The 25,008-nt window shown below is 40.0% G+C and overlaps 3 protein-coding genes across 3 annotated transcripts; 1 reads left to right on the top strand and 2 right to left on the bottom strand.

Annotated features, from left to right (window-relative positions):
* Positions 1-18,467: 18,467 nt before the first annotated feature.
* RNaseX25 (Ribonuclease X25) lies at positions 18,468-20,248 on the top strand. The gene is made up of 2 exons (XM_017245054.3): positions 18,468-18,633; positions 18,872-20,248. The coding sequence occupies exons 1-2, from the start codon at positions 18,530-18,532 to the stop codon at positions 19,785-19,787; spliced, it is 1,020 nt and encodes a 339-aa protein (XP_017100543.1). The 5' UTR covers positions 18,468-18,529; the 3' UTR covers positions 19,788-20,248.
* On the bottom strand, positions 20,249-22,829 carry LOC108127769 (UBX domain-containing protein 4). The gene is made up of 5 exons (XM_017245052.3): positions 22,604-22,829; positions 22,400-22,534; positions 22,069-22,338; positions 20,758-22,015; positions 20,249-20,701 (listed from the first exon to the last, which is right to left on the bottom strand). The coding sequence occupies exons 1-5, from the start codon at positions 22,683-22,685 to the stop codon at positions 20,338-20,340; spliced, it is 2,109 nt and encodes a 702-aa protein (XP_017100541.2). The 5' UTR covers positions 22,686-22,829; the 3' UTR covers positions 20,249-20,337.
* An 884-nt stretch (positions 22,830-23,713) lies between these two features.
* HP4 (Heterochromatin protein 4) lies at positions 23,714-24,970 on the bottom strand. The gene is made up of 2 exons (XM_017245083.3): positions 24,576-24,970; positions 23,714-24,503 (listed from the first exon to the last, which is right to left on the bottom strand). The coding sequence occupies exons 1-2, from the start codon at positions 24,880-24,882 to the stop codon at positions 24,487-24,489; spliced, it is 324 nt and encodes a 107-aa protein (XP_017100572.2). The 5' UTR covers positions 24,883-24,970; the 3' UTR covers positions 23,714-24,486.
* Positions 24,971-25,008: the final 38 nt, after the last annotated feature.

Raw genomic sequence — 25,008 nt, 5'->3', positions numbered from 1 at the left:
CCTTTTAATTAATTTATTTATTGAACTCTTTTAAACCTTTTCGCCTTAAAGGTTAACCCACTGTTGCCCCTTTTTCTGCGGTTACTGAGGCTGCGCTTTATTTTGATTCGACTTGAAGTGGCCAAATTTGCTGAACCCGAAATACAACCAGAACACAATAGACACCGACACAGACATACATATATATGTTTATATAAAAAAAATACAAGATTAAACGAAAGGGAAAGATTTCTCCCTAATTTCTATTCATTGAGCTATTAGCGGGTAATTTGTAGCAGAAGCAATTCATTTAAAAACCCGATGAAACCGGCAAAGGGTGACAAAGATCAAACCATAGGGATGGATTGCCCTGGATGCTTTATGCTGTGTGTTTGGTCCTTTCGTGATGGCCATTGTCGCTGATTGTCGCATCTGTTGCAAATTAAATTTGAGTTATAATTTCTATAAACACACACGTCAGAGGAGGGGTAGCCAGTCGAGAAGGGCACACACCCAGCAAATTACCGATTCAATTGAGGGTTCACTTCCCAGTCGACGGTCTATGGTCTATGGGCTACTCCCCTCTGTAGACGCCCTTTGCTGGCCTGACTTTGGTTGCCATTGTTGCTGGTGTTACAATTTGGTTATCCCCTGTTGGGCAACGTCATCGAGTACACTGGGAAAATATTTAAAAGAAACATAGAAATAGCTAACTAAACTAGTTGGCGTATAACATGGTTTTTAAGATTTTTAATAAAATATTTATATTTATAATAATATAATATTAAGTAATAAAATTACAAAGCCAAGCTCTTTACTTTGTTTTTCTCTCAGTGTCGCTTCGTCAACCCTCTTGGGTCGCTAGCAGTTATAGTTTTAGGACCGGGTCCCAGTTTGATCTTCATGTCAACACAGATGATCACATTTTATGCTTAATTTTGTTATATGTGATGTTTGCTTTACTGATTTAGCGCACCACTCACTGCACCACCCCCACCCATTCCAGCCACCCCCCTCCCACCATACTCCCTCATCCGCATTCAGTGAACTTTTTGCACTAATATTCAATTGAATTTTCCTCGATTTTCGATTTTATTGTCAAATATGTGCGATTATTGTCATATGTTGGATTTTATTATTGTCAAATTTACATTTGTCTCGGGATCGTAGTCCTTTTCGGGGTCCTATAAAGAGTGGGGGGAGGGGGCTGGTATATAAGCGGTTATTGCTCGTTAGCCAGCTAGCTAATGGCTGTTTACTCAGTCAGCCAAGGGGGGGAGAGGGGAGAGGAAGTGGCAAAAAGGATATGCCAGGATGCTGTGGTGCCCTATTGATTGGCTTCAATGGATATCGCTATTGATGGGCGGCATTTCGTTTTTAATTGCTGTCGTTTTGCTAAAATCCTTTTTAATTGATGCGTGAAATATACATGTGTGCATATTCTGGGGATTTTTAAATAAATACAAGGATTTTGTTGAGATATAATATATTTTTTCTAAGTTTTAACGGTGGTTTGGGTTTTATAAATAAATCTTTAGGTAAATAGAAACATAATATGTTTTATGGAGATGCATATGGTGCATTATTTTTAAAAGGAATATAATAAAATGAGCTAGGAATTATACTAAAAGGTTTGTAGAACTACTAAGGATAATACTAGTATTAAAAGGGTTCTATTGAGATTCTAAATATACCCTAGTTAAGCTATTTTTGAAACCTCTGTTCTAAGGATTAAAAGCTTGCTGTTTTTTTAATGTTTTGAATGATACCACTACAAAAAATTAATGTTTTAAGATTAGAAAATTTATGCAAACTAAATTTATTCATAGATTAAGTCTTAATCATTAATCTTAATTGATAAACCACTTTATATTTTTAAAAAAGTATCCAAGAACTATAAGAAAATAAACTAACTTTAAATCCTTTTGTATCTAGAACAGTCTTCTGCTAAAACTAGCTCCTTAAAATTAACCATCTTAACCGTAAATCCCCCACTCAAGCTGTAACCACTTATGGCCAACCTTAACCCCCAGATGCCCTGCCTTCCTCCACGATTTCCCCGTTAAATTTGCTAATTAACTCAACATAAGGTTTTCTAATTTCATTTAACGTACACTCTGGGTAGAGATACTGGCTAGAAATGGCTGCGGAATCGGAAAGCGGAACCCACAGACTCCAGTCCAAGTGCAACCCTCTCCCGGATGCCCCCGAGTAACCTTCCTTCTCCTTTTTGGATGAGGATGAGGAGGCGGAGTTGAGGGTCTGGCTTCAGTCGTTTGGTATCATTAGCCTCTGGGGATGATTTGTTGTTGTTTGGCAGCACTTGATCAACGCAGCAATGAATTCAATTAGCACCAAAACACCAAAAGAGTAAACGGGGAGGGGGACAGGGAGAGGGTGTGTGTGTGTGTGTGTGTGGCACTTGCTGCAGGTTCCTCCAGAGTCAGGAAGGACACACCCTCGCCATTAGAGGGGGAGGAATGCTGGGACGGACGAGGAGTCTGGTCAATTGTTTGGATTATTTTTCTGGTGAATTATTGCGTGTTGACGCATATGGTGACAATTTTCCTTTACAAATCATGCTGTCTCCCTCTCCGGATTGTCCTTGCCCTCCTTGTCGCACACTTTGGCTTTAATGTCCTGCAGCAATTAGCTTTGATAGAAAAATTGTTCTAGCTGTCGGCCCTTATCCTTTCCTAACGATTAAATCGGAATCATTTTTGCACTGCCAGGACATTGACATTCTATATCGTTTCTCTTTTTTTCTCCCTCTATAAATGCCTCCCTTTCGATGTCCTTTTTCGTCCATTTTTCTCCGTGTTTATTCAGTGGACGCACGCACGGATTTTCCTGCCTTCCTTCGTTTATGGATTGATGGCAAGCCAAGTTTTTGGAATTCGTTTCGTCCGCTGATTGCTCTTGGACATTTTTGTGTTTGCTCCCGCGACTGCCTCCTCCACTCCCTCCACTAGAGTCCTTCGACTCCACTCCCTCTATTTATGGCAATCCCCGCTAGAATTTTTTCCGTCTATCTCTATATCTGTTTGGTTTGCTGGAATATAGCCAGATGGATTGTGTAAACATGCTGGAAATTATGGTATTAGTCGCGTATCACGAATTCGGCATTCCGTTCTCAATTGGGTTATGAATTGATTAATGAATTGATAAAATTGTCACCAGGGGGTTAAGAATTGGTTCTCAAAAGGGGAAGTACAAAGAGATAATCATATGGAAAATTAAAGAAAATAATTAGAGAAAGGATACTAAGGGCCTTCTTGGCTTCCAACTCCTTGAACTTTCTTAAACTCTTCAAATTCCTTAACCCATTTCCACCCCCTTGTCTTTGCCTCTTTAACACCTTGTCTTCCAACCTTAACCCTTTCCCTGACATACATCAACGTCTCTAACAAATTATCAACAATTTGTAGAATTTCTTTCTGTCTTCCTGCCACCTTTGTCCCTGTCTCCTTGCCTCACATTAATTGCCACAATTAAAATGTCAAAAAAAAAGAGTCATCAGCTTGGATGTTGTTTCTGCTGTTGTTATTGTCAGCGCTAATTAACCCATGTGTGCCGGTGTCTAAGCCAATCTGCTCACCTATCGACACAAATGCTCTCCGAACCGGCCCTGTCGTTGGCTCTGGCTCTGGCTCTGAATAAACAAATGTAGATAAACAATGTGAGAAATATTAAATTGTAATCCGCTTAAATGTGTTAAAAGGTATTAAATCTAATTTGCATAATTGCCCAACCGGCTGAGGGAGGGATGGAGGGGTGTTGGAAAGAGGAAACAGCGAGAAATCAAGCGAACCCAAGGGACATGGAATGAAAGTCAGGGGCACAAAAGTTTCGTCCTTAAACCAAATGCGATCCAATCAAAAGTGAGTCAGGCCGGGATAAGCCAGAAGAGGGATGTAGAGGGCTTACACTGAGCAAAAATGTATTCATTTAGAGACCCATTTTAAACATTTTAAAACATAGAAATACAGATAAACTATTTATAATTTTGTTAAAATATTTATAAACATTTTTGTTAGCAATGTTTTAAAATTTCTTAAAGTGTAAAAACCCTCTAGAGTCGCTTCTTCTCCGCTGAGTTAGCAATGCACGTGAGGACAATATTTAAAAATATTTAGCATAATTAATGCGTAACCTGGTCCCAGATCCTCTCCAGCTCCTGCTCCTGCTTGTATATCCCGAATCCCTATTTTCCAGGAACAAACTTTATAAACCCCGACAAGTGCAGCCGAAAGTTAACGAACATTTGCCTAATCAACCCTTGAAAACATTTTGCGCTAATTTGAGGCCTCCGATGGGCAGGAGGCGGAGGTCACTGGGGTATATCCTGGAACCGAGGAACAGAGCCGCCGGGCCACATTATTCACACATACGCTTAACTGAGCCACAGCCACCACTCACCCACTCACCAACCACTACGCCTCGAAAACCCACGGGTTTCCCTCGGGCGGGTGTCTGAAATTGAATTTATTTTATTTGCCACTAATTGGCTAAAATACCTGAGGGCATTTGGGCCAAATTTTCGGGCCAAGAACCCGAAGAACAATTCGGGGAGTAAATGCTCCTCGATGATGCAGCAGCAGGTGATTGGTGTTTGCTTTGAAAGTTTGCTCGGGAAGAGGACTTAGGGGGAAACTTTCAGAATAAAGTTATGAAGGAGAGGGGACTTGTTTTTTAAATATAAAAATCCATCAAGAAATTTATTAAATTCCAAGCAATTTAGGAAGTAAATATATTTCATTCAACCCTTTATTTTAATTCAACACATAATCGTAAATTTCACAAAAATTATACTTCAAGAAAATCTTTTCTGGCACATCAGAAATCTGAAGAAGTTACTACATACATTACATAACAAGGACCCCAAATAATATCCTTAGCGACAAGGAGATGGGATGATATCCTTACCCAGATGATATGATAATGGCAATAAAAGACGATAATGTGCAAAAATCCTTTTTCCGGCCAGATTCGCAAAAAGCAGGGAGATACAAGTCTCAAACCTCAGGCAGAAGCCAAAAATCGTTTAAAAGCTAAAACTGAAAAGGGAAACTATGGATTTTACAACAGAGAACTCTTGATACTCTTATATGTTATATGTTAGATTCGAGAATAAAATTCTATAGAAGTTATTCCTTTTTTAAAACATAAGAGTATTTAATAGTTGATAAAAAATATCCACAAAAAAAGAACATGAAATTCTATTAACATATTAAAGCAATAAAAGAAATGGCATACAAAATGCTGGCAGACCAAGAAAAAAATAACCACCCAGTCGCAGTAAACAATCTGGTTGGTATCTGGTCCTCCTCCTGGGGAGCCCCCTTTCATGGGCCACCACTGAACCACCACATCCCCCGCCTGGAACACACACACCCAAATGTTTAGCGGCCAAGTGGCATTTACCCTTCGAGATGGCAGAGATGGAAATGGAAACTCCAAGCTGAGGAAAAGCTTAGAGAGAGGGGGATGCTGGTGCTCTGTTTCTGTTGGTACTTCACTCGCCACCCAACCACCTACTCCTGCCCCTTTTCCAGATAATCATACTAAATGCTGCCATTTGCCATTTGTGAGGTTTTGCCACTTGCCCTTTATGGCTCGAATGTGTTGTCTACTCTGCTCAGCTCTTCCCATCTCTTTCACTCTAAATTGCGCCTCTCTTTCACACACACACAGTGTGAGTCTGTGGGCGGGAAGGCGTGTGCTCTGCTAGGAGCAGAGTCCTCCCAGGGACTCTTGGCAAGCAAATTGTGAAAAGTTCGCCCGGCAAGTACTTCTAAAGCTCTGTGTAAACACCCACTAAAATCAATTTGCTGGATTTTCTACCACCAGAAAATGTGTATTTTACGGGTTCAAATGGTATGGCTTGGCAGGAAAAAGACAGCTCCGGGGATGGATAGATATACGTATATGGATAGATGGTTAGATGGCGGGTAAATCGGGGGAAAAGATGTCCAAATGGGTGGATTGATTGTGCTTTTTCGATTTGCTGGCCGAAAAGAGTTGAATGGGTCCATTGAATGAGCCTGAAAATGGGATATTACCAAAGGATGTGGTATTGGATAGGATTATGATGAGGTTCTATATGACCCATACTTAAAGGTGGCTATACTTATAATGGAAAAATGATTTAAGAATTAATATCCCTAAAAATTTCAATACCACTCTTTGCTTTAATTTCCCTAAAATCCCTTCCAATATAAAAATTTATTAAGAAAGTTGGATGCTAGCCATGAAAAGTAACCATATAAATTGAATTCAAACAGATATAATCTGAAATCATAAAGAAAAGTTTCGCACTCGCAAGAGAGAAATCCCCATCATCTTTTCGTCCTTTTCTCTACCAAATCCTTTATGTCTGCATAATCTCCCATAATGTTACTGAAATTCCTATTGAACTCCGAGGAGGGGAAAAAGTTTTTGCCCTTTTTGGAAACTTTTATCCTGGCAAACAATGCTCCACGGAAGAGGAGGAAGCACTGGGAGAAGGACCTGTCATGGTTATGCTGCTCGTTCAGTGGCCTTTGCTCCCTTTACTTAATCTCATCTAATAAATGGCTTTGCCTCCTGTCTCGTAAATCACTTAACAATTTGCGAACAAAAAACGTAAGTGAAAATCGTGCCAAGGTTCTGCGATTTTTTAGCTTTTTTACATGGCAATGCATAAGTGGCCCTAAATCGCATTCATATGAGCCCAGCCCGTCCCGCAAAACCTGATTATCCTTCGTCCGTTTAGTAGTGGATAGCAGTAGGATGGTTGTTTTTTTGTGTGACCTACCATTTGATTTATTTATTGTTGGTTTATGCGTGATCTTGCCTCAAATTAGCATTTATCATTTCGATTGGCTCCACCCATCTATTCGAATGGCAACCATTTTTCCACAAAGTACTTACGCTGGAAAACAAAAAAAGAAGCCAAAAAACATTCTAGGAAATTGTTTTAACAAGTGTAGGGTAATTTTAGGGTAATAAATTGTATTTAAAGTCTGGAAGAATATCTCCAACACTCCATCCTCCAAAGAGTGATTGATTGCGATTATGCAAATTTTTAGATTCTCTCGAATGGAGAACGGAAATAGAAGGGATGATTCCCGGCATCAAAGGGTAGTAGAAGCCATCCGCACGAATTTATTTTATTACCATTATCACACAATTTAGTTGATTTGACGGCGGAATTCAGACAAATTTAGTTCCATGGCTTATGGATAGATAATCCACCCAAAAACAGACACACCGGAAACGGTAGCCGGGCAGATAAAAAGCCTTTATAACCCCTTTATACACGGCCACCGGCTAATCACCTCATCCTCCAGTTGGATCCAATCAATACCCATTCCCCGGTGGCGGCAATTTGGGTGTCCAATGTCACTAATTGTGTGCAAATGGCGTTTGTGCCTTGCATTCTGGGTCCTGCATATAAATGGCCTAATCCGAGATGGTGGACAGAGGCGTAGAAGAAAGAGTTTGATGGGGGAACACAGATACAGAATAATAATTAGAAAATATTATACTGGGGGGTTAAGCCCCCATGCTTTATAAATATCTGTTAATATATATTTTCTAAACCAAATCCCCTTTAGAAAGAAAAACTCCCACACAACTGACCCTTCATCTAATAATACTCCTCCAATAAACAAAAAAATAGAACACTCGTCGGTGCCATAAAAAATATGGCGACTTCCGTGGCATTTAATCGAGAAGTTAATAATAATATTATTAATATTTTTAGTACAATAATTTTATTTAATTTGTTTATTTATCTAGGCTAAGCGCATTCGCGTACTTTTATGAGCTGAAAGGAGAGGGCCAGGCCAGGCCTGGGTAGGCGCAATAAACACATTTGTTTGGTTAATGAAGACGATAAGACTACCGTCACCATAAAGATACAGATACGGTAGCCCATAAATCCATAATACCCCAGAGAAGGTGGGGAGATTGACTCGCCCAAGATTTACGATCATCGGCGTATCAACGACAGCTTTAATTGAAAGCAAAGCGAATAATTTTCAATCAGCCAAATCAGGAAAACCCTAAAGCAAGTCTAGGGGAAAATATGGAGTGAATGATAAGGTTAGTCGCAGAATTGGATGGAGCTGGTGGACCAGCCATGGATATATTTGTATTGATTTTAAAATTATGCACACAAACAGAAACCAGAAGAGGAAACAACAGGCAGGCGACACAACCCAGGCCAGCCCAGACCAGACCAGACCAGCCCAGCCCGGCACGTTCATCATTTGACTTTCCGTCATTCGTGTTGACTTTCTGTTTAGATTTTCAATTAAATTTGTTTACCCAGAGTTCGGGAGCACAACGGGTCGTATACGTAATATAAATTGATTATTTCAATTTATTTAAGGCGCAAACCGATAGCATTTAATTAAAAACTCATCTGAGCAAACATAGAGAAAGGCAGCGTACGTCGAAGGGTAAGTAAGCTGAAAAAAAAAAATAGAAGAAAACCTGACAACGACACGACTCATTACAGGCTCAAGTACCAGGGCAGGCAATAGTGGCCCCAGAGCCCAGAACCCACAAGCGAGAATTGAGGAATCGAGAGGTATGCCCGCTGCAACCGATAAGATGATATGGTTATTCCCTATATACCCATGGCTATATCTCGGCCGGCTGAGGTTGAGGTGCCCCTTACCTGGGGCTTTATCAGACTCTAACATCTGTTTATAATTGAAAATGCAGCTACTGTGTCGCTGGCTGGCACTCTGGGGAAAATGTGACACGAAAATTGACGCCAATCGTCTGTCATTAGTGTCAATAGAGTCAGGGAGTCAGGAAAGCCAGAAGAAAAAACCAAACACCTATCTGTTTAACCCATGTGGGTTTCTGGGGTGGTGTCTCTTATCAAATAGTAAACTTGGAAAGAGAAAAACATTTTTTTTTGATAATTTAAGGTATAACTGAAAATTGTGTAATGTATTTGGAAATTATATATATTTTTTCTATAAAATCTTACCTTAAACCAAAAGAAAGACTATCTTTAAATTATATATTTTTAAAAGAAATCCTTGCTTTAAACTATTTATTCTAAAAACCTCCCCATCTTAAGGGTTAAACCTCTCATCAGTCTAGTCCAGTTTTAAGGTAAATACGATGCCTCAACAATGATAAAAAGTTGAAAACATGGCTGGAAAGCCCCACCACAGAAACTGAAACAGATACTGCCACATGACTCTATCAAGTTTAAATAGTCAATAGAAAAAACAATAAATTCTTCAAACTGCATTTCAGATCGGTTATAGACGATGGTAGGACGGATAGTAAGAGGGCCAGAAAGAGGTAAAGTTTCACGCCTTTGTTGACTTTTTCATATTTCTTAATGATGACATTTTAATTATTAGTAAAGTGCTTTCAACAGCTGATAAGATATCGGGCATTGGATATTTATGATTGACTAGCTATGACTTTGAGCCACTGCCTCTGACGTTTCCCTTCACCGATCGAAGTTCAAGTTGTTTTGAGGGATTGAGGTGAACGTGGAGATGGAACCACAAAAGTCATAAAAATAATATAACAGTAGCAACTATAAAGGCATTGATTGATAATAAAACAAGAAAGAAAAGGTTACTTCGGACGGATTCGAAGAGATACATACCTGTGACTAAGATAGAATATTTATCTTTTTTTAATTTTACTATAAAACCAATTTATTGGAATAAAAAAACACCAAGCTTCCAGTTATATGGCAGCTATGGGATGTAGTCCCCTATATGGTCCACAGTGATAACTATATCCTCCCCAATTCTCATCCGATTCTCAAGCGGAGTACCTTAAACGATTTCTGGATCGATTTGCTACCATTCTGCATCAAAATCCTGAGACAACATATTTTTTAAATTTTTTGTCCATTCTTCGTGAGGGATCCCTTGAAAATGGGGATTTTCCATATAGGGTCCACAGTGATGGGTATATCTTCCCCAATTCTTATCAGATTCTCAAGCGGGGTACCTTAAACGATTTCTGGATCGATTTGCTACCATTCTGCATCAAAATCCTGAGACAAAATATTTTTTACATTTTTTGTCCATTTTTCGTGAGGGATACCTTGAAAATGGGGATTTTCCATATAGGGTCCACAGTGATGGGTATATCTTCCCCAATTCTTATCAGATTCTCAAGCGGGGTACCTTAAACGATTTCTGGATCGATTTGCTACCATTCTGCATCAAAATCCTGAGACAAAATATTTTTTACATTTTTTGTCCATTTTTCGTGAGGGATACCTTGAAAATGGGGATTTTCCATATAGGGTCCACAGTGATGGGTATATCTTCCCCAATTCTCATCCGATTCTCAAGCGGAGTACCTTAAACGAATTCTGGATCGATTCTCCACCATTCTGCATCAAAATCCTGAGACAAAATATTTTTTAGATTTGTTGTCCATTTTTATTGATCGATAGCTTTAAAACTGAGAAACTAGCTCGCGTAGAAACAGACAGACAGACTGATATGCTTACATGACCTCAGAAGGTGATACCTTCTGATACTTTATAGCATCGTAGATGTCTCCCACTTTTTCCGAAATCATAATACCCACGGCAAGGGTAGAATAAAATAAATTCTATCATTACAGACTATAGCTTTCTATGAGTTTTACAAATAAAAACCTCTTTATAACCTTTATTTAACAAAAAATAATACCTCTAAACTCACCTTGACATTATCGTATATTAATCAAAACAAATTCCAAACATACCCATGGAGATTAAGCTAATATTAATTCAACTTATCAGGCTATATATATACATAGTAGTAGCCCAAGTCTCGTGATAAGAAAACACCAGACCCCAGAGTGTCTATCTCACCTCCAATCCGCATTCCGATCAATCAACCGACTCCCAGCGATTTCATAATTCAGTTGGCAAACTACGAGCAAATATTTAGACATCATTAGCTTATCTAGTCGGGGTCCAACACTTTCAGTTGAGATTAGCCCACCTCCTCGTTCAATTTAATGCCTCTCAACAGGTCACTTATCATCGGGCACCCACACCCATGTGTGTCTGGTATATGGTACTGGATGCTCTCTTGGAAAACATGCCTGCAGTTGCAATTTATTGTTTGCTCATCGGAGAATAACAAATATTCGATTATTCCCAGAGCAAGTCACGTACTTCCTTTTATGAGGAAGTCCTATGGGTAGAAGAAGGAGGTCCTGCCTCCTTTCGAGTATCAGAGACACAATTAGAATTATGAAGTCAACTCCTAGTTAGCTGGTGATTAAAAGACAACAATTGCAGCGACGAGAACTGACTCACAAGTCGACCACAAACTCTGAGGGGTTTTCAGAAGTTTATGCACTTAAAAAAAAAGATTTTTTTTTTTAAAGATTTAAATTATTTGTTAAATAAGTTAAGGAATAGGTTTAAATGGGTTTGTATTAAGACACAACATAAGTATTTAAAATTTTTTTTTTTTAAACAATTATAAAAGTAATTAATGGAAATAAAATCTTTAAAAATATTTTTAAGCTATCTATAGTAGAATAATTAAAGATTTACCAACCTAAGAATTCTCCAAAATCTATACCTAATATTTAAAAGTGAAGTATAACCCTCATACCCCACTGATTTATATGCAACCTCAGGGTAGATTTGCAATTTATCTGCACGCAAATTTGCCAGAGGCGTATGATGAGGACTCCAGGACTAAGGATTGAAGCCTCGGGAGTGGGGAATGAGGACTCACGACTCTGGACTCTGGACTGAGGACTGAGAGTGTGAAAAGTCAAGTTAGTCTATGGATGTTTGGTTGGGCAAACAATTTGGTGTCATGGCACCCATGATCTTGGCATTTTCGGTGAGCTACCAATTGAGCTGCAAGAGAACATCTGATTTTCGTTCCCCAGCTTTGTTAGCTTAGCCATGTGTGCACTTCTTGGCCCATCTGCATAACAGTTTGTGGCAAATGGGAAATGGAAAATGGAAAATGTTATCAACTCGTGCATAAAGTTCTTTGGTTATGGAATTTCAAATTTTCTTGGCATTTTCTGGCTACAATTTGCGTATGTGTTTAACGAAGCATATTTCTCTTTTCTCTTCACAGCGACAGGACGAAGAGTCCTTTTACCGCAAATTTGTATATGATTTTTCGAGTGGGTGTTGCAGAAAAAAGGGAAATCTCCCGGAAAACAATGAAAATTGTACTCCCAATTGCAGTTCATGGCAAAGTGTTGCCTGCTTTTAGGGGCTGCAAGTGTCCTGCAAATATTTATACAAAACAAAAAGACACGAAAGCAATTTCAACATGAAATCCAGCAAATAAATACAAATTGCCTCCCTGAGGGGCGACTCTGTAAGGCCACGCCCCACTCTGGGCCTGACTTATAGAACTTTTATAAATGGCCCAACGGCCACAAAGCCACTGAACTGGAAATTTGTTCAATTTTTGTTTGCATAGTCCAAGTAGAAAGCCCAAAAAAAACACAATATATACAGAGACCGAACCTAAAAGATATATAGATATAGAGTTTAGCATGTAGATGCCTTTGTATCCGCTGTGTCCATTGTTTCATTTAATTTTTGGTTATTTTGCAATTTTTCACTTCATTAAACCCTTGGCTCCTACGGACTTGTCCTTGGCCATAAGACAGAAAAAAAAGGGTTTAGTGGCGGGAAAGGGTTGATTGAGGCCTAAGATTGTAAGCCAGCGAAAAGACAACAAACAAACAGATTTGTTATTCTCTCAACGGCTGAGACTGAGATGGAGACTAAGGGTTCAGGGTTCATGTCAAATCAATGTCAGAGCCTCCTTACGCAATTTGCTTACATGATGTCAGCAGTTCCTTGGTATCCCCCACATAAAAAAACATCTTCAGATATACACAATATACATACATATTTTAAGTGCAAATGTTTATTTGCATACGCACACTTACACAAACACAAAACTCGTAAACAGGACCAAACCCCACCGCTGACAAATTCTAACAAATCTGTAAAAATTTGTCTTCTGTCAAGTCGAAATTACTCAACAAGGACACACACTCGGAGACATGCTTGGCATTCTTATATGTACATATATGTATGTGTATTGTATCATGTGCTCGTTAAGCGCCAAGCAAAACAAATCATAATCTCCAAGTCCTTCGAAGGACCTCTTGAAATATGACAAGGCGTGCCATTTGAATGTTTGCTCACATTCCGTATTGCCGCCTTGTGGTTGGCAGGATACTTTTCTTTATAGCCCGATCCCATTCCACTTTGCCACACATCCCAACCATTTTTCAACATCTTATGTGAAGCTGCTCCCAGGAGCATAAGAAGGGGAATCCTTAAATATGTGCGAGCCTGCGATTTTGACTGACAAATAGGCATTCATATTTTAATATTAACATGGAATATTAGATGTTTTCTTGTACTGTTTGTGATTTTTATATAATTTTTGCTTTTTAATTTTAATTCTCCTCTCATGATCATGAAAATTCTATAAATATCTTTGCTATTCTAAACATATCCACCAATCATATATAATTTGATCACGTTTGCGGCTGTCATGGATATTGTTGTATATATATCTTGTATATCTTCCATGTAAATCAATTCATTCTCCATTTTTGTTTTTTTTTTTTGTCTGAAACACGCACCGCAATTTTTTGCTTTGCTGGTCGATGGAGCTTATTGATGTGTAATAAAACCAATTGCATTTGTTTTGAATATATAAATAAATCATAAAAAATACGAGGAACCACACCACAGAAGCGCCATTTTTTTTTTAGATGATTGTTTTGTTGTGTTCGCTTTTTCCGTTTCCGCTTTGTTGCTGCCTTTGTTTTGTTTTCCGTTCCGTTCGCGTTCCCTACGAAACGTGCGTAGCATACTAATTTAGTCTAAATGTCCTGGGAAAGGACATGAATCGGAGGGGAATCGAGGTCTGGGTAAATAGATACAAGTTCGGCCAGGACCCTCGGGTAACATGGAATGGATATATGTTTGATTAATCAAACAAAAAGTGTTGAAAATGTTATTTTTGCCAGCCTTGCAAATGGCGCATTTGGATTTTTATGTGCCACACTGATTTTTACGATAAATACACACACGCACACCCACACTCATCGCATTAGGATTGTATGTGCGTATAAAAAGCCACAAATTGTGACCGTTCTTGCCCCAAAATGGAGCCATAAACATGCCAAGACAAACATTTACAAATCATAAAATTTACCCTGAATAACAAAGAAAAAATTCAATTCACTCAATCAGTCATAAAATTTGGGCTTATTTTGTTTATAGAATACTCGGTATATACGCCTATCTACTTAAGGACATGCCAAATTGGACTAAAAGTGTCAACGCAATTGCTCATTAGACATGCCAAGTGCACACTGAGTGCCATAAATCCATCGACCAGTTCGAGCAATTAGTCTGAGAAGTGGATAAATACCGGCAAGACTCCACCTTTTCAGATCTCTGCAGGGAAATTATAAAAAACCGCTTTCGTAGCAGCTTCATTAACGGGATATGTATGTGAGATGACGTCTATACACTGTAGAAAAATAAATGGTAGTCTTAGATTTTTAAAGGAGCTAGAATATACTATGGATTATTTGGTGTCTTTTTAGGAAAATGGCTGTGGGAGATATTTCCTCAGAGGTTTTCCTATAAAACAGAGAGGTCTATATCTGTCAGAACCCTTTTAATATAAGTCTAAACTTTATAAATTATCAAATATTTCTTCAAGTGCACCTAGAAGTATCGGAAGCCAGACCCATAACCACTCGTCGTCTGGCAGGCAGTTTGTCATTTAACATTTGGCAAACGTATTAAAACACCCCATCATTGCCTTAATTAAGAGCCATAAAAGCACATTTACTTATTGTTCGACTCGCTGTCTGGATCTCCTCCACCCCTTGGCCTCCATGACCCCCACCCATTTTTCCTTCTTTCTCTTTCACACTTTAGTCTACTTGTCTCTCTCACTTAATTCTACTTTTTGTACATCTCGTAGCACGTCTTCGTGCTTATTTATCCTTTGGATATAAAGCACAAAAAAAAAAAAACACCAATGCCACCCACTACTTAACTCGGAAAAACCACCCCTTCATTTCCCCCACCCCAACCGCCCTCTTAGCGTCCATTTGTCGTGCTTAATTCATGGCTAAAGTTGGAATTAAGTGAATTTTACGTTCATTAACGTGCGAGGGTTGTGCTCTACGTGCCTGTGTGAGTGTGTGAGTGAGTGGGTGGTGGAACTGGCAGTGAGTGAGTGTGTGTGCGTGGATGCCATGTTCCAAGGTCGGACGGTGGGAAAGGGGGGGGTGCTGCTCAAATGGGCGCCATTCAAATGCCAAATGGTGGTGGACTGTTGCTGATAGCGGATAGGTGGAGGTTAAGCGGGCTTTTTGCGCCTCCAACGGTGTTGATAATTAGCCGAGCGTCTAATGCTGCACTAATAACGTAAATTTGTGGCATAGTTAACTAGACTAGAGGGAGGGTGGAAGGGGTTGTCCTTCCAAAGGTGATAGGAATATAGAATTTATTTACTATGGTATTAAAATATAAAAATACCTATGAATTTATATAACTTTCTTAGGTTTTTATAAGAAAAATTAGTATAGTAATCTTCCTTTATTAATATTAGTACATTATTCTATATAACTTTACAAATCTATATGTTTAAACCTAAGTTTTAAATGCCAAATACAATCCTTAATCTTATATCACTTAATTCCCCACATAAAACTTAAACTCACCCAACTAATTGGACACAAAAAAACTTTCAACTACAGAACTTTCCCTCAAAATACATATAAAAATATTTATACACATATGAACATATATGTTTGAAGAGTCCTTTCGAATGTCCTGTGATGAAAGTTTCAAGTCCAAAGCTATCACAACCAACTAACTAGCCAGAAATGCTGACCACTCCACACTGGCAGCTGCCAACTAGAAATCTTTTGGCCAAAAAAGTATAAAATGTGCCGCAATGCTGCGAATTGCCTGTTAATTAGTCTCACTTAGAAAATAAACTGCAGTAATTAAGAACAGAGGCAGACAAATAAAAAACGGTAGAGGGAAATCCCCCAAAGGCAGACAACGCCCCAAAAAACTAGTTGAAGTTTTTCCCCCGACAGTTCTTCCCCCCACCGGAGATGGAGTGAGCATTTTAATTTCAACGCTAGAATTCTAATTAACAAACAAATCCGGCAGAATACACAGCAGTCGAGAGTAAAAAATCCCCCTAGGGGAAGGAGTGAAATGCTGCAGGATGACAGAAAAAAAGTATGCTACATAAAATACCAAAAAAAGAAAAGGAAAGAGCGGGAGCAGGAGGAGGAGGTGGAGGAAAACGGATGGGAAACCCTGTGAGCCATGATCTCCCAATTTAATATTATAATTGCTACAATTATCATTCTCATGCCATTTACACAGCAATTGCACAAAAACAACGAAGGAAACGGAAAAGCAAAAGAAAAAGAAGAAACCGGATGGGAAGAGGTAGAGGAAGAGTGAGAGTGAGAGAAGAGAGGTGGTAGAGTCCTCGTCAGGCACTTGACTGGCGAAAAGCGGATGCGGATATGTAAGCCAAATTGAAGCAATTACCGGAGTCTCTAGTTTGAAAAATTGTACATAAAAGCCCAGTGACTCCTCCCCCAAAAGTGTTCCCCTTTCTCTCGCTTGGCTTGCGCAGGCGTAGTGCCAGGGATGAAAGAGAGTGTCAAGGATTCTCCTTCAAAAAATATTAAAAAAAAGGAAAGAAAGTCGAGGAATTCCCCCTGATGTTGATGAAGATGATGATGGCGTTGATTATAAAGGAACTTCTCGCCGGTGGGGGCAGAAGAACATTTATTTTAAATTTATGACCCAGCAGAAAGAAAGTTTCGAGGCGGATGGCCAACGAAAGAGAAAACAATTTTGCCCGGATTTAGAGCAAGCGACTATCTCATTAGGCTTACTAAACATACTATCTCTAAAAAACACCATTAATTGATTGTACATCGAGGATAATTGGCAAGTTTCGGGAACAAAAATTGATTACAAAATGTTTTTGCAGCTGTTATTATTATTAAATTAATTTGTCATCAAACAAAGGTCCCCACTCAGAAATCTGCATAAAAGCTGGCCACCTAAATGCTCCCCAGGATGGTGGGGCCTAACAGAAACATGACACGAAAATAATCACAAATGTTGTTGATAAAATCCCCAGACATGAGCGGGAATTTGTTTCACAATAGTGATGGAGCGGGGCGGGGACCTGGGGGCAGAGGCTATAGATTAGAAGTTCGTTCGTCATGTAAATGAGTTTTATCGCTCGGAATCGAACTAATTGAATCTGATATATTGATAAAATATGAGGGGGAATACCATATGCTAAAGGGGAGTTAGGAGATAGTTTTACCCTGGAAAAACTGGAAATTATTTTAGGTTCATTCGTAAATAAATAAGCTTTTATGAATGTAGTATTAAGAAAGGATAGATAATATTTAAATGTCATATAATTATTATATAATATATAATATTATACTAAGATCGTTTCATACCCCTTTAACCCTCTTAATACCCATTACAATTATGATGCATTAAGTGTGACACTTTTACCCTACTTGTCTATAATTCCGACAGCTGTCCCAACTATCCCCCCTTTATTTTTAAGCCCGCCCCTGGGCGTGGGATCATCAAAGGTACAAAGTACAGTTAAGCAATAATCAATTGCTTAGCAATTGTTGTCATGATTTGTGGTTTTTGGTGCAGTTGTTGTGCGATTCGAGCTTGTCATTTGATTTGTTTCTGCTACTCTTGTAGACTGTAGTCATTGAGTTTTCAACAGAAGTTGAAACACCACAACTAGAGCAGATAAAAGACAACAGTAGCACTGCAATGTGTAATTATCGTTGTCACTAATTAAAGTTGGATGACTAAAAAAAAAGGAATTGTAGGGCATAGCTCCAAATCTTATCGATGTGGGCAAGGGGATTTTCCAGCACAGACTCGGAGGAGACGACTCGATGGAGAAGAATTTCAAAAATCTTAATCAATTAAAGCTATTGTACTCTTTTTTTTAATTTTGTCTCAAAGTTTTATTGACCATAAAATTAATGAGTCTCTAAATTTAATTAGTTTTATGGTAAGAAAAAGGGAAAATAGGTTTCATGGTAAGAAAAGGGAAGCATTGTATTGTATTTTTTAAATTGTATTTTTAAATACGAATATAATCTATATTTCGGGATAAATCATATAAAACTAAATTCTTTGTAGTTTTAAATATTTAGTTTGCTTTAACTTAAATAGTTTTTCTTTAATTGTGCTTTGTGACATAAATATTTTATGTCAAACGCCTTTTAAAAAATGTTAAGGTATAAAATATTTGTCTAGACAATTTTAAATTCAAATTTAAAAATCAAATTAAGCGAAACGGTTAAACGAACCGGTTATCAATAAAAGGCAGCCACACTATAAAGAGAAAAAATTATCCTTTTATTTTAGACTACCTATGGCCACACTATTTGTAACAAAACAAAACACTTTTTGTTACAGTGTATAACAGAATGTAAAATCAGACACTTTTTGCGCAGAATGTATTATTATTTTTCATTTTGCAACAAAATGCCAAGCCAGCGGTTTCTCCTGGTGGCCTCTTTGCTTTGCTGCCTCTTGGCTGTCAGCTCCAATCCCCTCAAGTGAGTACTGCAAAAACGAAAAGACGCAATTACTTTGTTTTGTTTTTGTTGGATTGAAATGGAAAGTTTCCGGATCAAACCATTTCGTCCTGTCTTTTGAGGAATACCTTTTCTAACAACTATTATCAATATTATTAGCAAATGCTCGAGATTGACCTAGAAATGTGTATCCCCTCGAGACAAATAAACAAAGAACTGCGTTAGAACCATTACTCATAGTTTCCAATTTCTATTCCAGCGACATATCGGATTCGGATGAATCAACGTCCCTGGAACAAAAACAGAAGCCCAGCAACCCCCTGGCCTCCGATGAAGATAGAGAATACGAGCTACTCTATCACTTTGGGGAGGACGGCTCCATGTCCGACTTTGGCATTGAGAAACGTCTGCAGGATCACAACTGGGATGTTCTAATCTTCACTCAGCAGTGGCCGGTGACCACCTGCTACCATTGGCGCGAGGAGAACCCGGACCAGGAGTGCACACTTCCCCAAAAGAAGGAATTCTGGACCATTCACGGCATCTGGCCCACAAAACTCCATCAGATTGGTCCGTCTTTCTGCAACAACTCGGCTAGCTTCGATGTGGATAAGCTGGATCCCATCTCGGACCGCCTGGAGACCTTCTGGCCGGATCTGAAGGGGGAGTCGTCGCAGGAGTGGTTGTGGAAGCACGAGTGGCAAAAGCATGGAACGTGTGCCATGCTCATCACCCAGCTAGACGATGAACTGAAGTACTTTGCCCAAGGACTCACCTGGCGGGAGGACTACATCATGTCGCGCATCCTGGACGCCTCGGATATACATCCCGATTCGAACAACACAGTGTCGGTTATCAACAATGCGATAGTCAAGGCTCTGGGCAAGAATCCATCCATCCACTGTCTGTATGACGGCAAGCACGGGATCAGCTATCTGTCTGAGATCCGCATCTGCTTTAACAAATCCCTGGAGCTGATCGATTGCGATGGCGTAAAGCAGGGTGATGCTGTGACCATTGGCTATCCCGGTGGCACCATCACCACCAACTGCCATATCGACACACTGGTCCATTATCCGAGCCTGCTGCCGCCGCTGCAACGGAAGAGGGATTGGAAGTTCCCGCTAGTGAATGTCTACAAGCTGCTGCAGTTCCTGATGTGGTTCACCTTGTAGTAGGAGCAAGATCGCGTATCTAAACTGTAAAGCCTATGTTGTGAGGGAAGCCTTAGGAGGACTCAACGTTAACTCCACTTATATTTGGTTCTTCCACGGGGATTAACAATCATATACATATATACTTAATTTTTGTGCTCTCATATTTAGCTGCAAATTTAGTGAATGTTCCGCAAAATATTTGATTATTTGAAGCCATCTTATTATTTATTCACTTAGAGATAAAAGAGAGATCTCTGTTGTGGACGCTCTTCCAAGAATTTCTAACATAACCCACACACTTGTTGCTACTATTTACTCCATACTAGTTTTTTAAGTTGACATTTGTTTGATTAAAACGGTTTTTATTCCAAATTCCAGGCTTATTTCGTCTTAGATTAGATTATTTTCAGGCTGTCCTTTTCGTTTTGACTAGAACTTAAGATCACATTTGTTCAATTAAAACACACATCGACATGATATTTTGGAATATGGTTGAATAGTTTTAATTAAATTTAAGATAACAGATTATTTAAGTTGATATCTAGAGACTGACGGCACTGGGGCCGTCCTATTGCTGCTGCGTGGAATTGCCATTGTAGGTGGCCTTATCCTTGTCATTGTCTTCCTTCTGGGTGTCTTGCAATCGTCGAATGTTGGCGCCGCCATACCGATATCCGCCTGGCCGCTGTTGAAACTCAGCACTTTGGCGCTGTGACGTGGAATGAGCCTGGCTGGTGCTCTGCGTTTGTGGTGCCCGGCCGGGACCCGGCTGTGGTTGCGGAACGCTCTTCCCGTCAGCTCCGGTACCTTCGGTAGTTTCTGGCGCGGGTGTGGATGAGTGAGTCGCTGACGCTTCGTGGGGCTCCTGGTAGATGAAGCCTGGTGGTTGGCTTGGTCTCAAAGAATACATATCCATGTTGCGACGGGCGGCTCTAGAAAGAGGACATTCAGATTAAAAGACACAAAAAGTAACATTTAAAATATTTACGGATTCTGAATAACATCCATAACTTCGACCTGTTGTCCTGGCCATCGGATGTTGGCTATTATTGAAGATATCTTCTGAGAGAGCGGCCGCAGACCCATCTTGTTAATGTACTCGAACGCCTTGGCTGCTGGGGTCAGCATGGCCCACACCACAGTGGCCAGCATGGTCATCAGAGAGCCGCCACTGCGCACCACACGGTTCGAGTTGTCCTTGGTCAACACCAAGACCACTGCGCTGGGAACGAGATTCAGTTCAATCAGCGTCTTGACTTCGTCCTCTGCTTGGAACTCTCGGCGAGGATAGTTTGTAGCCAGCGTAAAGTCCCGACCATCGCTTCCTGCCAGCATCTCGTTCCTCACATAGACGCGTACGGTGGCCAGCACCTCGGCGGCTGGGAACGTTTTGGTATGATGGATGCCTCCGGGTAAACGAATCTGTAGCCGCGCCTCGTCCACAGAGCTCACTGAAGAGTCTGGCGTCACTGAGACAGTAGACGGAGCAGCATGTACCGGTTCCGGCGAGATAGTGACGCGTCGCGCCTGCTCTGCTCGATCGGCAGCGATCTGGGCCTTAATCCGTTCCCGGGCCTCCATCTCCTCTTGCCGTTCGCGACGAATACGTTCCTGCATATTCTTGAGCTCTTGCTCCTTAGCCAGCTGCTGCTGAGCCAGAGCCTCTCTGCCCTCCCGTCGCCGCCTTAGCTCGTTCTCCTTCTCCCGACGACGCTCCTCCTCCATCCGCTCCTTGCGCTTCTCTTCCAAGAGCTTTTGCACCTCCGCCATCCGCGCCTCAGAATCGCTGGTAGTTGATGTGGTAGGTGTAGTATTTGCCTGAGCTGTGACTGGGACAGCGGCGGATAGCAGCGGCACAGTGGGCAATAAGGCGTTGGCCAGGTTTCGAACCGATGGCCCAGCGTTAGGGGGAAGACCCTCGTCTAAGCTGCTTTCCTCTGTAGATGCTGCGGCGACAGCGGCTGCTGCTGCTCTTTTCACCGCAGCCTCTGCAGCAGGGGTATTGCCCTTGCTTTCCGCAGATGGTGAGGATGATTCGGTAACGCTGGAACGCGAGGACCTGGCGGTTACATAACTGGGAGTTGCCAGATTCGCGTCTCGGTAACTCGCTTCAGACTCCTCACTTGGCTGATCTTGACTGGAGACAGCTTCGGCAGAACTGGACGCTCCACCCACTTCCTTGGGAGATTCATCGACTTCCTCGGTATTTGACTTTGAAACAGAAGTGGCATTTTCAGTTTGAATATCTAAAAAAGAGACGAGATATAATTAAGCTTAGTTTTCTATGCGGATGACCAACCTGTCGTGGGCTGTTCCTGTTGGGTCGCATTGCTCAAACTGGTGGAATCATCGGCTCCTGCAAAGCTCCTTGCTGTGCTGCATGGAATTTCGGCTGGCAAGGCAGAAGTGCTGGTAGCTGGAGTCTCAGCTGCTTTCTTGCCCGCCAGGATGAGCACTTTGTCTATTTTGGCCACCAATTCCTCGACACTGGCAGTGACTCCTGTAGCTATTTCCAAAGGAGTTCCGGTTTTTCCAATGAAGAAAAGCGAAGGAATCGGAACCACTTTATCTAAAAAAATAAAAAAGAAAGTTTTATAATTGTTATGAAATAGTTTGAAATAAATACTCACAGAGCGACATAAACTGTCCATAGGCGGAGCTATTTCCCTGGACCTTGATGGCCACAAAGTCGGGGGTCTCCAGGAGGGAACGCACCCGAATATCATCAACGAACCGCTCCAGTTTGCTAGACATCTCATCCTGGCCTATGCGTGCAACAATGACGTGGTATGAAATCGGCAAATCAAGCTCCGGCTATCACTACAAAATCTTACCCTCTATGAATACAACGAAAACTGCATTTTTGATCTTTGATTCGGCCACCGCCTCGGCTATGTTGCCCGTGTGCCAGTTCATTGTGGTCGGAGGAGGTGCTGATGGTTTCCTGTATGGTTTGCTTCGGGTTTGAGCTTGCTAACTGCGGAAACGGGAAATTTTGCCTGTTTATGTTTTTCCAGAAATAATTTTCTGTGACAGCTGACTACCACAATGATATGACAAAATAAATTGGGTATTTTTTTCAGTATTTTTTAACTATCGAACGATAACTGTTTTGATAACACGATAGTGGCGCGTAATTTAAACTGACTGATTGACTTTACCGTTACGCGGATTTTTTTTGTTTTTATGCGGATATATAAAAAAAAATTTAATATATAGCTCATTTAGATCGAACGCACACTAAACATAGTGTTCTTTACACGAACTCTAAGAGCATTCAGGTATTGTTATCGATCTTGAGTACTCGATAATCTGCCGATCGTCCAAAACCTGAATAAAATATATATACGCCTTTAACTGCAATTACTTTTGCCGATTTCCTCCAGTGATCAATAACATTGAGCAGGTGGTGATTCACTCCAGGTTGTTCCAATTTAATACAGAAACCTACCACACCCTTCAAACATGTCAGGAAACGGGGAGGAGCACCTGGATGACTATTCGCCACTCTATTGGACGCTTGGCATATGTGCCGTCGTCTTGGCCTTCACAATTATTTTTAATATCTTTTTTTACTGCTGCTCCAAGCACCGTAAATACTGGCGCGACAGAAATACGGGAAACCAATGGGTTTGAAGTTGCCTTCCATATATGTACTTATATGTATGTAAAATTTACACATAAAAAAATTATAGGTACACTTATGTGGTTCATAGTGGCCACTGGCCATACGTGCGTTAAAATTTGAATTTAAACAAAAGGGCGCCAAAATAAAAGCTAATTGTTCAACCTAAAATTATTTATTAAATGTATATTGTATGTGTATACTTTATATTTGATAATTTTAACAAACTGGGATATCTAGAATTTTATTTTCTTTCGAATACTACTCTTAACTAAAATCCATCCAGAAACTGCCAAAATAAATAAATTTGTACACGAACTTAATAAAAATAATTTTTTATTCTCATTTTAAATATCTTAAAAGAAACAATATTTATGTTTTCCTCTCATTTTTTATACAAATCAAGAACTCTGCCATTTATATAGTCTCTGCGAACATACATCATATTTATAATAATTTTAATTAATGTTTTTATTAATGTTCCACCTTAAATAAAAACTAGGAATCAAACCAGAAGTTTCTTCATCACTGATGTATAATCGATCGCTTACAGAACCAGTTTCTTTTACAGTAAATAATTGATAAGAAAATTCAATAATGACGTTGCAGGAAAGCGAGCATGTTCATAAGAAAAATCTTCTTATTTCAGAAAACAAAAGTAAACATGGCAAGTTTCATGAAGCATGTTTGTAAACAAAGTGATTACTAGAAAATAATGTTTATTTTAAATTATAACTTTTAAACTCAGAACACAAAAGGAGATTTGGTCATGTCAATAAATGTTTCTGTGTTCTAGTAATTTCCACTTTTCATAGATAACTTCTTTGATAAAAAGAACAAAAACATTGATTTAGCATCAAGTATAGCCAAATGTGTAAAGTATAAATGTACTTTTCTAAGCTACGATTTGTTGTTGTCTCGACGCTGAAACAACTCTCGATATTTGAATCAACAACCGACGTCGTTAAAAGATGATTCCCTCCCTTGATTGGGGAAAGTATGACTATGTTAGGGTTTTGTGCAGATGATGATGTGATTGGTGATGCCAGTCTTCTGTATGCTGGGCAATGTCAAGTCTTTGTTTTCTCACGCCTATTCGCTGGAGTTGCCTGAAACGATTTGAAATATGGGGTTGTTGAATAATATTTCATATACTGGTAGGAGTTATAGACGTTTCTCACCCTCGTCGAAGTCAGAGTTCATTATGGAACTGGCTGGGGTTACGGAAATCTCGCTGCGCTCCACATCCGGTAGTCTGGCGACACGTACAATGCATCGTTTGGGCTTTGGTTTGAGTGGGAAGGGACAGGAATGGGCAGATGAGGCCCCAGGATTCGAAGACTTAATGCGCTCGAGGTTAACACGGCACTTCCGCACCTGGTACTCCACAGACCGCATGTGCTCCTGCATGCTGTCACTCTGGACATTGAAGTACGGGTGTCGCGGTATCTTTACCACCATCTTCATCTTTTTGGCCTTCGGAGACATAATAAAATCTTACACAAAAACTAGTCAAGTCGCAAAAACGTAGGAATGAAGACGCCGATGGCTAATGGCAGTGCTGGAAAATGGTGGCAAAAACAGTTACTATCGAAACTATTCAAAACAGCTGAT

Source organism: Drosophila bipectinata, chromosome 3L, assembly GCF_030179905.1.
Source record: "Drosophila bipectinata strain 14024-0381.07 chromosome 3L, DbipHiC1v2, whole genome shotgun sequence".
In the NCBI taxonomy this organism is placed as follows: domain Eukaryota; kingdom Metazoa; phylum Arthropoda; class Insecta; order Diptera; family Drosophilidae; genus Drosophila; species Drosophila bipectinata.
The sequence above is the reverse complement of the archived record's forward strand: the minus strand, read 5'-3'. Positions and strand labels throughout refer to the sequence as shown.

Coding starts and splice junctions, on each gene's coding strand:
- RNaseX25 (XM_017245054.3), top strand. CDS start 18,530: ATGTATTATTATTTTTCATTTTGCAACAAAATGCCAAGCCAGCGGTTT. Junction 18,634..18,871: donor GTCAGCTCCAATCCCCTCAA/GTGAGTACTGCA, acceptor TTTCTATTCCAG/CGACATATCGGATTCGGATG.
- LOC108127769 (XM_017245052.3), bottom strand. CDS start 22,685: ATGAACTGGCACACGGGCAACATAGCCGAGGCGGTGGCCGAATCAAAG. Junction 22,535..22,603: donor TTTCGTTGTATTCATAGAGG/GTAAGATTTTGT, acceptor TTGCACGCATAG/GCCAGGATGAGATGTCTAGC. Junction 20,702..20,757: donor ATGGATGTTATTCAGAATCC/GTAAATATTTTA, acceptor TCCTCTTTCTAG/AGCCGCCCGTCGCAACATGG.
- HP4 (XM_017245083.3), bottom strand. CDS start 24,882: ATGTCTCCGAAGGCCAAAAAGATGAAGATGGTGGTAAAGATACCGCGA.